The 14,315-nt window shown below is 50.8% G+C and overlaps 1 protein-coding gene across 4 annotated transcripts in view; it reads right to left on the bottom strand.

The window, feature by feature from the left end:
• oplah (5-oxoprolinase, ATP-hydrolysing) overlaps positions 1 to 14,315 on the bottom strand; it is a 107,217-nt gene that overhangs the window by 64,189 nt on the left and 28,713 nt on the right. For 2 of the 4 annotated variants that reach the window (XM_069915128.1, XM_069915130.1), the window contains 5 exons: positions 13,840 to 13,963; positions 10,603 to 10,798; positions 9,932 to 10,097; positions 9,009 to 9,147; positions 5,956 to 6,023 (listed from right to left, as the gene is read on the bottom strand). In XM_069915128.1, coding sequence (XP_069771229.1) covers positions 5,956 to 6,023; positions 9,009 to 9,147; positions 9,932 to 10,097; positions 10,603 to 10,798; positions 13,840 to 13,963 — 693 coding nt within the window. The remainder of the gene's footprint in view (positions 1 to 5,955; positions 6,024 to 9,008; positions 9,148 to 9,931; positions 10,098 to 10,602; positions 10,799 to 13,839; positions 13,964 to 14,315) is intronic. The other 2 variants (XM_069915131.1, XM_069915132.1) reach the window with 2 other exon arrangements.

Consider the following 14,315-nt stretch of genomic DNA (forward strand, 5'->3'; position numbering starts at 1 on the left):
AGGTGCCAATGCACAGGACAGGAACAAGCTACAGGGAGTTGTGAACTCGGCCAGCGCCATCACGGGCACCAGTCTGCACTTCATCGAAGACATTGACAGGAGGTGGTGTCTTAAGAAAGCAGCCTCTATCCTCAAGGACCCCCACCACCCAGGCCATACCCTCTTCTCACTGCTACCATCAGGATGGAGGTACAGGAGCCTGAAGACGAACACCCAGTGACACAGGGACAGCTCCTTCCCCTCCACCATCAAGTTTCGGAATGGACCACAGAACCATAGAACATTACAACACATAAACAGGCCCCTTCGGCCCTTCTAGTCAGAGCCCAGTTATTATTTTGTCCAGTCTCACTGACCTTGACCTAGTCAATAGCCCTCCATACCTCTCCCATCCATGTACCTGTCCAAATTCCTCTTAAATGTTAAAACTGAACCCACATTCACCACCTCAGCTGGTAGCTCGTTCCACACCCCCACCACTCTCTGTGGGAAGACGTTCCCCATAAACATTTCCCCTTTCACCTTTAACCCATGTCCTCTGGTTTGTACCTCACCCGCCAACCTACATTTACTACCTCACCTTTCATTTCGTTGAAAGTAGATGCGTAGGTGCAGCAGGCGGTGAGGAGGGTGAATGGTATGTTGACGTTCATAGCAAGAGGATTGGAGTACAGGAGTACAGAGATCCTGCTACAGTTGTACAGGGCATTGGTGACACCACACCTGGGGTACTGTGTGCAGCTTTCTCCTTATCTGAGGAAGGACATCCTCACCTTGGAGGGGTGCAGAGAAGGTTCACTAGACTGACACCAGGGATGGAAGGACTTGGATATGAAGAAAGGTTGGATAGACTAGGCTTGTATTTGCTGGAATTTAGAAGATTGAGGGGAGATCTTATAGAAACATATAAAATTCTTATGGGTTTAGACAGACTAGACGCGGGTAGGTTGTTTCCAATGCTGGGAAAAACCAAAACCAGGGGTCACAGTTTAAGGATAAGGGGGAAGTTTTTTTAGAACTGAGATGAGGAAAAATTTCTTCTCTCAGAGGTTGGTGGATCTGGGGAATTCTTTGCCACAGGAATTAGTTGAGGCTGGTTCCTTATCAATATTTAAGAGTAGGTTAGATTTGGCCCTTGTGGTTAAGGGGATCAGGGGGTATGAGGAGAAGGCAGGAACCGGGTACTGATCAGCCATGATCATATTGAATGGCGGTGTAGGCTTGAAGGGCCAAATGGCCTACTCTTTCAACTATTTTTCTATGTTTCTTTCATGCACCAATTTATTTATTTTTAAAAATGTGATCTGTAGAAATTTTGCACCTGAATCCAGCCACAAAACCATGACACAAGTTCATGACAATAAACTCTAACTCCTTAGTTGCTGACTGATACAGCATGGACACAGAGCCTTTGGCCTAACTTGTCCAAGCTGAACAAGTCCACCAAGACTGATGCCATTTGCTTTTATTTTATTTTATGTCTGTGAAGATCCAGCTGCGCTGGATGGGTCACGTCTCCAGAATGGAGGACCATCGCCTTCCCAAGATCGTGTTATATGGCGAGCTCTCCACTGGCCACCGTGACAGAGGTGCACCAAAGAAAAGGTACAAGGACTGCCTAAAGAAATCTCTTGGTGCCTGCCACATTGACCACCGCCAGTGGGCTGATATCGCCTCAAACCGTGCATCTTGGCGCCTCAGTTTGGCGGGCAGCAACCTCCTTTGAAGAAGACCGCAGAGCCCACCTCACTGACAAAAGGCAAAGGAGGAAAAACCCAACACCCAACCCCAACCAACCAATTTTCCCCTGCAGCCGCTGCAACCGTGCCTGCCTGTCCCGCATCGGACTTGTCAGCCACAAACGAGCCTGCAGCTGACGTGGACTTTTTACCCCCTCCATAAATCTTCGTCCGCGAAGCCAAGCCAAAGAAAAATGTCTGTGAGACATGATTTCCCAAACACAAAGTCATGCTCCCTAATCATTCCAATTGCAGGTTGATCCTGTTTCTCAGAATCTCCTCCAGTAACGTACCCATGACTGACGTTAAGCTCCCTGCCTTGTCTTTACAACCTTCCTAAACAAAGGCCCTTCATTAGCTACCCTCCAGTCCTCCAGCACCTCACCTGTAGCTAATGGTGATACTAACATCCCTGCCTGGGCTTCAGGAATTTCTTCCCCAGCTTCCTACAATGCCCAAGGATACACTTAGGACCATCTGCCACTTCTCCGCCCAACTCTGCATCCTGTCTGTTTCCTGTTGTAACCCACAACAACCTTCAGCTCCATCCACAACTCCTCCAACCTTCATATCATCCGTAAACTTACTGACCTATCCTTCCACCTCTTCATCCAGGTCATTTATAAATATTACAAAGTACTTGGTGGGTGGAGGACGGTGTAGACACTTATCCTGATTGAACTCCTTCTGCCATTTTTCTGCCCAACTCTGCATCCTGTCCGTACCCTTTTGTAACCTACGGTGACCTTCAGCTCCATCCACAACACCTCCATCCTTTGTATCACAGCGTCTTGTACAACTGTTTGAAAATCATGGTCTTTTCTCCCGTGAGAGGGTGACTAGCCTTCGGAACTTTCCCCACTAAACAGCACTAAATCAGGACCTTTAACGACTTTTTTGAGGCAGTGCTGGTTGATTCTCAATGAGCAGGGGTGGGGGTGAAAGGTTTCCCGCAGGACAAGCAGACGAGGAGATGAAGTTACAGTCAGATCTGGCACAATCTCAGAACGTGGATTGAGGAGCAGATTCCTGGTCATAACTCATCCAATCAAATGTCAAGGAAAGGTGGTGGCTGGAAATGATCACCCTGTTTCTCTCTCCTCAGAATCTGCCTGACCCACTGAATATTCTCAGTATTTTACTTTTTATTTTGGTCTTCCTGCATCTTCAGGTTCCATAGAACCAGAGAACATTACAGCACAGAAACAGGCCTTTTGGCCCATCTATTACTCTGGCTTGTCCCATTGACCTAGCCCTTCATAACCCTCCCATCTATGTACCTATCCTGAGGGATTTATCGATAAGCATTTTGAGACTTCCATCATCTGTTCTTCTGTAACTCTCTTCCAAACCCTGAGTTCGAGACACTCCCTACTCTGGAGGCTTGGTCAGCGTGGCACGGTCAGTGCAACACCGTTACAGTGAGAGTGATCAGGTGTTCGAATCTGGCACTGTCTGTAAGGAGTTTGTACGCTCTCCCCGTGACTGTGTGGGTTTTCCCCGGGGGGGGGGGGGGGTTCCAGTTTCCTCTGACCCTTCAAAACGTACGGAGATTGTAGGTCAATTGGATGTAATAGGCTCGTGGGCTGAAAGGGCCTGTTACTGTGCTAAATGTCTAAATTTAAATACCTTTCTCCACAGGAAACTTAGATGAGAAATACTCATTTGGGGACTAACCCATCCCCTGTGACTTGTTAATCTTTAATGGACACAATTTTCTCCATAGTTACATTTGCCCTTAATGTACTTTGGGTCACACAGCTTGGAAAACATTATTTGGCTCAAATCCAGACCATGTGTGGAATGTCTCAAGATTCTCCTTCACCTGATTTCCCTCATGCCTGAGCTCTCCTGATGTTCCCCTTACCTTATGGAAGCACCTCCTTGTTTCCAGTATGTTGAGCCCCATGGGAATGTTGGAAGATCCCCTCTCGTGTTTCCAAACTCGAGCCCTTCTCACCCACGGACCAAGGTGAACAGGAAGTCTGACGGTGCTGGGGGCAGGGCAACACACAAACGTGCTGGAGAAACTCAGCGCATTATGCACCTGTCCTGACCTACCAAGTTACTCCAGCACACTGTGGCCTCACTTCCCACAGAGACCAGCTGTAACAAATGCACTGACCCTCGGTGGGGAGGAGGGGATGTGTGCTGGTGAGCACAAGCCCCTTCTCAGCCCACATTTTATTCAGTGAGTCATCAAATTTAAATTTAGGCATACAGCACGTTAAAAGGCCATTTCAGTCCACGAGCCTATTCTGCCCAATTACCCCGAATTAACCTAACCCCTAGTAGCCCCTGGGGAAAACCCGCGCAGACACAGGGAGAACGTACAAACTCCTTACAGACAGCGTGGGATTCGAACCCCTGTCCCGATCGCTGGCGCTGTGACAACTGTGCACCCCTAAAATTTACAAGATTTTAAAAAATATTACAATTTAAAAATTTTAAATTTAAAAATTAAAAAAAATAAAGTTAAAATTTACAATCTTATTTTACAGACACCTCTTTACTAACTTACATGCCGTTGTATAGGACGATCCAAATTTCCACCTAAAATGCCGGTTTTAAGCGATACCCTTTATATAAGATGACCCCCCCCACCCCCAAAATCTGGCACTTACCGCTGACCGGTGGATGCTGATAAAAGCAGATCACAATATTTCAGTAACAACCATGTAAAATGTTTTGATTTGATTCAGATACTTTAAAATAAACCACTGTCGGCTCCTGTAACAGGCCGTTTAAAGCCTGTGCAGAGCGACGGCAGTCAGACCGGGCGGATGGATCCCGTGGAGGAGCGCTGAGCCTTCGCTGATAATTTATGGGGCTTGTGCGAGATTGGGTTGGAGCCAGCGGGAAGATGGTGATGGTGTTGGATATGGATTTTTGACCCAGCGTATAGGACGACTCGATTTTAAGATAAAACTTTTAAGTTTTGATCGTCCTATACGATGGCATATACGTTATACCAGTAATAGTTGCCTTCACCACAGCTCCCTACAACAAACCTCAACGCTGCAGTGAGGTCATTTTATCTGCAGACGCTGGGGTCAAGGGCACACGCAAACATGCTGCAGAAACTCAGCAGGCTACGCACCATTCACAGGATGACCAATGGTTAGGGCCTGGGCCCTTCGTCAAGTAAAAACCTGAATAAAAGGGTGGGGAGAGGAGAAAGGAAGGGGCAGGGGACAGGTAAGAGGTGACGTGGATACAGGGGGGAGGGTAGAACAAAAGGAAGTGGGGGGGGCAGCTCTCTGGAGAGGGAAAAGAAGGGGGTGGGGGAAAGGAGGGATAAGGAAAGAGAGAGGCTCAGGGGAGGGGGATTAATGGAAATTGGAGAAGTCGATGTTAATGCCATCTGGTTGGAGAGCAGCCAAAATGGAATACAAGCTTTGTTCCTCTAATTTGTAAGTGGCCTTAGTTTGGCAATGCTCAACTCCATCGATAGGCATGTGGCCTGGAAGTGGGATGTGGAATTAAAATGGGAGATTCGCGCTATTGCAGCAGACAGAGCAAAGGCAACCTCCCCGTCTGCGTCCAGTCTCTCCAATGTAGAGGAGACCGCAGCAGAAGCCCGACAACCCCTGCAGATTCACAAGTGAAGCGTTCCTTCACTGGGCAGGGCCGTTTGGAGCCCCGAGTCAGATGGTGAGGGAGGAGGTGTGGGTGCCAGTGGAGCTCTTCCTGTGATCACAGAGGGGGGGGCGGGGTGGTAGGTCCTGAGGGGGCGATTCGTGGGGAGGGAGGATTGGAGAGGAAGTCACGGAGGGAACAGTCCCTGCTGAAGGCAGAGAGGGGAAGATGTGGTGGGATCCGTGGTGGAAATCTGTGGAGGATGGTTGGATGCAGAAGCTGGTGAGGTGGTAGGTGAGGATAAGAGGAATCCTGTCCTTGTTGAGTCCCCTGGTTGGGGGTGGGAAAGGGGAGAAAGGGGTCGATGCAGAAGTGCAGGAAATAGAGATGCTGTTGATGGCTGAGTTAGTGGCAGTAGAGGGGAAGCCATGTTTACTGGAGGACATCACAGATATGGTAGAATGAGAGCAGATGTGAAGGAGGCAGGGGGATCCTTACAGGAGTCTGGATGTGAAGAGGTGTAGTCGAGGTAACTGTGGGATCCGGCAGGTCAGTAGAAGATGTCTGTGGATGGTTTGCTTTGAGAGACGGAGACAGGGCGATAGACAAAGGGGAGAGCATTGCCAGAGATGCTCACCTTTCCTGTAGCAGGTAGGACCAGGGTGCGCTCCAGCCGACTCGGGACCAACGACAAATAGTCCTGACCTGGAAGAGGAAACGCAGCAGAGCAGGTCAATAACATGGACGGCATGAATACCCGACAGAACCCAACCTCACTTTCCATTGGTGGGGGAGAGAGACCAGAACTAGAGGACACAACCTCAAGACTCAGCAGAGTAGATTTAGAACAGAGGTGAGGAGGAACTGCTTTTCCTGGAGGTGATCTTGTGTCCCACCCAGACTGGCAACACTTGAGTTTCCGTCTGGGCGCTCTCCAACTGAATGGCATTAACATCAACTTCTCCAGTTTCTGCTTGCCCACTCCCCATTCTCACTCCCTTCCCTTTCCCCCTGTCTTCTTTCCTCCAGATCTCCACCCCACTTCCCCCTCCATTTACAGAGCCATCCCCCCCCTCTCCCTGTTTGCTGCTGTGTCCTCCCCCCCTTCTCCACCTATTACCTCCAGACTGTGGGCCTATGCTCCTTCCCCTCCACTGTTGGAGGAGCTACACCGGGACCGCATGCGAGCCTCCCCCCCACCCCTACCCCCAACACCAAGGTCAGCGGAGACAGGCTCCGAAGCAACAGGGAAGAGAAGGAAGACCGCTCAAGGGATTGGGAGGCCCTGAATGTAAAAGTAGAGCAACAAGTCACAGAGGCTGAGGTAACGCAACGCCCCCCCCCCCCCCCCCCCACCGGGGACCACCGTCAGAGAGGAGGGACTGCTCCAGGACTGTAGCAGGCATTACCGATCCTGCCCCGCGGGGGTATAGCACAGCAGGGGATACAGTGGAGCCAGAACTTTCAGCAGATGCTGTTCAGACCAACTAAAGTTAGATCCCCGGGACACATACACTCTTCATCTGCTGGCAGAGGTGTTTCGAGAATTATGTAGAGGCGAACGCCCCAGGAGCTACTGAGGGAATCCTTCTGAGGCTGCTAATAGCACAGCTGGGAGCAGGACGCAACCTCGTACACCAAAGCCATGCGACTGTTCAGGAAACACTAAAGGATATGGGGAGGGCCACGCCAGGCTAAGGGCACGGAGACAGCAGGCAGGAGAGACCAGGGCAGACTTTATCCTGTCTGTAAAAAAGCATAGCAAGCGCATGTAACTTCCAAGCAGTGACTGCCCAGCACAGAGTTAACGATGTGATCAGGGATACCAGAGTGGCAGGAGTCAGGTCACAAGAAATCAGACAAAGACTGCTTGAGAAAGAAAAGTTAACTGTGGAGGAGGCAATCATGATTGTAGAGGTGATAGAAAATGTTAACCAGAATCTACAAGAGTATTTTTCTTTGGCTTGGCTTCGCGGACCAAGATTTATGGAGGGGTATGTCCACGTCTGCTGCAGGCTCGTTGGTGACTGACAAGTCCGATGCGGGACAGGCAGACACGGTTGCAGCGGTTGCAAGGGAAAATTGGTGGGTTGGGGTTGGGTGTTGGGTTTTTCCTCCTTTGTCTTTTGTCAGTGAGGTGGGCTCTGTGGTCTTCTTCAAAGGAGGTTGCTGCCCGCCGAACTGTGAGGCGCCAAGATGCACGGTTGGAGGCGATATCAGCCCACTGGCGGTGGTCAATGTGGCAGGCACCAAGAGATTTCTTTAGGCAGTCCTTGTACCTCTTCTTTGGTGCACCTCTGTCTCGGTGGCTAGTGGAGAGCTCACCATATAACACAATCTTGGGAAAGCGATGGTCCTCCATTCTGGAGACGTGACCTACCCAGCGCAGTTGGATCTTCAGCAGTGTGGATTCGATGCTGTCGGCCTCTGCCATCTTGAGTACTTCAACGTTAGGGATGAAAGCGCTCCAATGAATGTTGAGGATGGAGCGGAGACAACGCTGGTGGAAGCGTTCTAGGAGCCGTAGGTGATGCCGGTAGAGGACCCATGATTCGGAGCCGAACAGGAGTGTGGGTATGACAACAGCTCTGCATACGCTAATCTTTGTGAGGTTTTTCAGGTGGTTGTTTTTCCAGACTCTTTTGTGTAGTCTTCCAAAGGCGCTATTTGCCTTGGCAAGTCTGTTGTCTATCTCGTTGTCGATCCTTGCATCCGATGAAATGGTGCAGCCGAGATAGGTACACTGGTTGACCATTTTGAGTTTTGTGTGCCCGATGGAGATGTGGGGTGGCTGGTAGTCATGGTGGGGAGCTGGCTGATGGAGGACCTCAGTTTTCTTCAGGCTGACTTCCAGGCCAAACATTTTGGCCCCGGCCTCAGTCGAGTAAGGCAGGCAGAGGCCCCGGTCCGGGAAGAAGCGAGGGGGAGGCGGCGGCCCCGATCCGGGCAAAAGCGAGGGGGAGGCGGCGGCCCTGGCCTCGGTCGAGTGAGGTAGGCGGAGGCCCCGGTCCGGGTAGAAGCGAGGGGGATGCGGAGGCCCTGGCCTCGGTCAAGTGAGGCAGGCGGAGGCCCTGGTCTGGGCAGAAGTGAGGGGGAGGCGGTGGCCCTGGCCTCGGCACAGCGACAACCCCCACTAGTGCTTACGAAACGGAAGAGCTGCAATCTGTCACTCTTGAATATTGAGACCCACCACTGTTCACACCTCACTGCCGACTATAAACCGATCGTCCCCAAGAGCAGCAGGTATAGCCCTAAGGACAGGGTGTTCATTAAGGCTGAGGTGCGCAGATTACTGCAGGAGGGCATTATAGAACATAGCAGTAGCCCATGGCGAGCCCAAGTGGAGGTGGTCAAGATGGGGAGAAGCAGCGCTTGGTGGTTGACTATAGTCAGACCATCAACGTTTATGCAGTTAGACGCTTACCCCCTCCCTCGCATTACTGATATGGTGAACAGCATAGCCCAGTACAAGGTATTTTCTACTATAGACCTCAAAGCTGCATACCACCAGGTGAGAGGGACAGGCCTTTTACAGCGTTCAAGGCTGATGGCCAGCTGTACCAGTTCCTCCGGCTAAATATCGGTTTCCCCTCCAGTTCCTGTCCCAGAAATGGTTCCAATGATCCAGGAACAGGAAACCCTGACCCCCAGAGCTAGTGGACAGAGTGGGCTCGGGAGCCCAGAGCCTACCTGAAGGACAGCACAGAACCTCCGCCCGCTGCCACCGTGTTGATATCAAGCTGGGGCGCTTGGATGGCGATCCCTGCCGTCGTGGCTTCGAACACGTGCTCAAACTCGCCAGCGTACCGGCTGACATCCGTCGACGTGCCTGGGAGAGGGGCAGAGCCAGGGCAGAGTGAATGGTGGGCGCGTTATCTGTTGTGGGGAGGGGAAGGAGCCAACGTGGCATTACGCACTTCAACGAGGCGTTTGATGAAGTCCCATGTTGTGGGCCAGAGCAGAAGGTGCAGACGCATGGGATTCATTTTTAACTACAGAAAGAGGGCAGAGAAGATTTACTTGGATGTTGCCTGGTCTTCAGCAACTGAGTTACAGGGAAAGGTTAATTAGGTTACGACTTTATTCTCTGGAGTGTAGAAGAATGAGGGGAGATTTGATGGAGGTGTTTAAAATTATGAGGGGGCCAGACAGAGTAAATGTAGATGGGCTTTTTCCACTGAGGGAAGGTGAGATACAAACCAGAGGTCATGGGTTAAGGGTGAAAGGGAAAAGGTTTAGGGGGTTCTTCTTCACACAGAGAGTGGTGGGGGTGTGAAACGAGCTGCCAGCTGAAGTGGTGAATGAGGGCTCAATTTTAACATTTAAAAGGAATTTGGACAGATACATGGATGGGAGCGGTTTGTAGGGCTATGGACTGGGTGGAGGTCAATGGGACTACGCTAAAACAAATGGTTCGGCACAGACTAGAAGGGCCGAAGGGGCCTGTTTCTGTGCTATCATGTTCTATGGTTCTAAGATGTGGGTGCAGGATGAGGCCATTCAGCCCATCAAGATGGTTCTGCCATTCGAATCACAGCTGCTACATCTTTCCCCTCACTGTGTCCAGATGTGGGGCGTCACATCTCCTCCTCCCCATCCTGCGAGACACTCACCTCCCATGTCGAAGCCAATGACGTGCTGCGGCGTGCCATCTCCGCGTGTGGTTACGGCGTAGCCCACAACCCCTCCTGCTGGCCCTGAGAGTATGGCCCGAGACCCGTTGAACCTGTCCATGGGGGTGAGTCCTCCGTCTGACTGCATGAACAGCACCTTCACGTCCTGGATAGGGTGGGAGTCAGTGTGGGGAGGGAGTCAGTGTGAGGGGGGCATTCATTTCCAGGGGTGGGGAAGGGGGTGTAGAACCTGTGTGAGGTGGGTGGGGGGGGGGGGGGGCTGACTCCTGTGGAGTCAGGGTGAGGTGGGTGGAGAGGGTCGCCTTCTCTCATGAACCATACAGCCGCAACACTCACCCCTAAGATGAGCAGTCGAGAGTGAGTGGGAGCCAGCTCCTGCCATTTAATCATTGCTGTGGTTGCCCCGCTACTCGCCCAGCCTCAGGCAGCTGCCACTGGCTCTCTTAGTCCTGCCACCACCTGATGGACCCCTCTCACCAGCAAACAGGGATGAGGGAGGGAAATTCCCACGTTACCCCAAGGCTGGGCAGGTTGGCACTTATTGGGAACCTGCTGGGGCTTCCCCTGACGGCCCAGCATGGACATGCTGGGCTGAATAGCCTCCCTCCACACACCCTGCTCCAGCACCAGTGGGAGATCTGATTGCCTACCTTGAGGGCGTCCTGGAAGCCTGCACGGAAGCCGCTGATGTATCTCCGGATGCAGGGGGTGAGATAGGCGTCAGCACAGGCGGTGTAGCCACGGGGAACGACCCGGATCATGGGCATCACATCAGCGGACAGGGACACATGCAGGAACCCCAGCCTCATCGCCAGCTCACCAACTCGCTGCTCGTGCTCGGACCACCTACAGTGGATGGGAAAACATAATAAGATAAGAAATAGGAGCAGGCTTCGGCCATCCGGCCCATTGAGCCTGCCCCGCCATTCAATGAGATCATGGTTGATTTGATGATTGGCTCATCTCCACCCACCTGCCTGTTCCCCATATCCATTAATTCCCCTACTATGTTGAAATCTATCCAACCTTTTCTGAAATATATTTACTGAGGTCGCCTTCACTGCTTCAGTGGCCGTGAATTCCACAGATCCACCACCCCAAGGGAAAAGCAGTTCCTCCTCATCTCTGTCCTAAATCTACCAGACTTTTTTTATAGGAACATTAAGAGACAAGAAATAGTAAGGGATAAAATGGGTCTCCATGACGATCAGAGTGGTCGGCTTTGGAATGGGCCCAGAGTCGTGGGAAGTACAGAAAACAAGCAATGAGGTCATGGAACCAATACAGATTAAAGAGGAGAAAGTGCTTGCTGTCTAAAAGCAAATAAGGGTGGATAAATCCCCAGGGCCTGACAAGATATTCCCTCGGACCTTGAGGGAGGCTGATGTAGAAATTGCAGGGGCTCTTGCAGAAATATTTAAAATGTCCTTCACCATAAGTGAGGTTTGGAGGGTGGCTCACGTTATTCTGTTGTTTAAAAAAAAGCCCCAAACGTAAGCCTGGAAATTATCGGCCGGTGAGCCTGATGTCAGTAATAGGTAAATTACTGGAAGGTGTTCTAAGAGATCGGATATACAATTATTTGGATAACCAGAAACTGATTAGGGATAGTCAACGTGGATTTGTAGGTGGTGGGTGTGTTTAACCAATCTTATAGAGTTTTTCGAGGAGGTTATCAGGAAAGTTGACAAAAGAAAGGGTGTGGATATTGTCTACATGGACTTCAGTCAGAACTTTGATAAGGTCCTACATGGGAGGTTAGTCAGGAAGGTTCAGACGCTCAGTATTCATGGTGAAGTAGTGAACTGGATTCAACAATTTCTGGACAGGAGAAGCCAGACAGTAGTAGTGGATGATGCTTCTCAGACTGGAGGCCTGTAACTAATGGTGTGCCTCAGGGATTGGGGGCTAGGACCATTGTTGTTTGTCATCTATATCAATGATCTGGATGATAATGTGGTAAATTGGATCAGGACGTTTGCAGATGACACTAAGATTGGAGGTGTTGTGGACAGCGAGGAAGGTTTTCAAAGCTTGCAGAGGGATCTGGACCAGATGGAAAAATGGGATGAAAAATGGCAGATGGAAGTTAATGTAGACAAGTGTGAGGTGTTGCATTTTGGAAGGACAAACCAAGAAAGGACGTACACGGTAAATGGTCGGGCACTGAGGAGTGGGGTAGAACAGAGGGATCTGGGAATACAGATACATAATTCCCTGAAAGTGGCGTCACAGGTGGATATGGTTGTCAAAAGAGCTTTTGGCATCTTGGCCTTCATAAATCAAAGTATTGAGTACAGGAATAAATCACAAAATTCTGCAGACACTGTGGTTGAAGTAAAAAACATAAAATGCTGGAGAAGGTCAGGAGGTCAAACAGTGCCCTTTATGTAGCAAAGGCAAAGATACAGAACTGATGTTTTGGGCTGGAGCCCTTCATCAGGGTATGAGAAAAAAGGGTTGAGGGGAGGGGGGTGGCAAAGATAGGAGATGAGAGGTGGATGAGGGGAGGGATGGGACAGTAGCAATGAGGGGGAAGAGAGATGGCTGGGTGAGTGAGGGGGAAGGGAGCCGAGAACCAGAAAGACATGAAAGGGGGAGGGAAAAGAAAAGGCGAGCAAGTTTAACAGAAAGTTTATGCCATCTGGCTGGAGAGGGCCCGAGATGAATGGTAATGTGTTGTTCCTCCAAACTGCGGGTGGTCAGGGAAGGATAGTGCCAAAGGCCATTGACAGACATGTGAGCGCGGGAGTGTGACTCAGAATTGAAATGGTTGACACTGGGAGGTTGCTGTGGCTGTGGACGGAGAGGAGGTGCAGAGCGAAGGGATCTCCCATCTGCAACCTGTCTCTCTGGTGTAGAGAATGCCACAAAGAAAGCAGCGGATGCTTCCTGCTCCTGCTCCTGCAGATGTACAAGTGTTGCTTCACGTGAAAGGTCCATTTGGGGCCCTGGACCGTGGTGAAAGAGGAGGTGAGAGCACAAGTGTGACACCTCCTGCAGGCACAGCGGAAGGTGCTGGGGAGGAGGGGGGGTGTGGATAGATGGGGAGGGATGAGTGCTCAAGGGAATCACGGAGGAAGGTCGAGAGGGGAGGGATCAAGTACTGACCAGTTCTGAATCTGCTTAGCTTCCGAGATCAGACAATCTCAGACAAATTCAGGCTGTCAATTGGGTGTAATTGGGCAGCAAGGGCTTGTTGACCAGAAGGGCCTGTTACTGTGCTGTATGTCTAAATTTAAATTTAAAAAAAATTATCCTTCCTGTAACTTAAATCTGGAATTTGTAAATAAAGTTAGTCTAAGTAAACAGTGACTTCAAAGATTGATACAATAGGGCCATTTGAAAGACGTTTTGACTGCACGTGGATGAAAACAAAAAATAGAGGGTTATGGTTGTGAGATAGGGAAGGGTTGGATTGTTGTGGAGGAGGTTCCCATAGGTTGGCACAATGTTGTGGGCTGAAGGGCCTGTACAGTGCTTGACATACTCACCAGTTTAGGGGTAATTAGGGAGGAACAATAAATCCTGGAACTACCAGAGAATATATGGTCAAAGAATGCCACTGGGATTCTGCGCATTACAGCACAAAAACAGGCCTTTCAGCCCTTCTAGACTACGCCAAACCATTTTTCTGCCTAGTCCCACTGACCTGCACACAGTCCATAGCCCGCCATACCCCTCCCATCCATGCACCTGCCCAAATTCTTCTTAATTGTTGAAATTGAGTCCAATTCACCACCAGCTGAAAGATCATTCCACACCCCCACCAGCCTCTGAGTGGAGGTTCCCCCGAATGTTCCCCTTAATCACAGACTTCTGACACCAGCGAGTGAGGTGGGGGGTCTGGGGGAAGGAGGGGCAGGCAAGGAGGTGGATGGCCTCACGTGTAGGAATGCAGCAGCACCACAGCAAGGCTACGGATGCCTCTCGACAGGACGTCTTTCAGCTTGTTCTCCAGCTGTTCCAAGTTCACTCTCGTCCACACCTCCAAGCACTCCCCGCTGAATCCTGTGCAACACCAAGGCAGAGCTGGCCCTCACGCAAAGCAACTCACTTACCGCTTTTACCGGCTGTGGTTAAAATATAGGATCGGAAGGATTTTCAGTAGCCAGAGAGGGGCAACCAGAGGATATATCTGAGGAGGGGGATGAGGGGGGGGGATGGGCAGGGGCTGTCAGAGTAGCCTGGATGGAAAACCGCAGTCGGTGCACACTGCAGGGTCCATGCTCTGGGGTGGAGGGAGGGATTGGAGGGGTGGAGGGAGGGATTGGAGGGGTGGAGGAAGGGTTTGGGGGTGGAAGGAAGAAGGGATGGAAGATTTAAGGTGAGTGGAGAGAGAGTTCAGGAGTGGGAGGAAGGG

This window comes from Narcine bancroftii, chromosome 1 (assembly GCF_036971445.1).
Source record: "Narcine bancroftii isolate sNarBan1 chromosome 1, sNarBan1.hap1, whole genome shotgun sequence".
NCBI lineage: Eukaryota > Metazoa > Chordata > Chondrichthyes > Torpediniformes > Narcinidae > Narcine > Narcine bancroftii.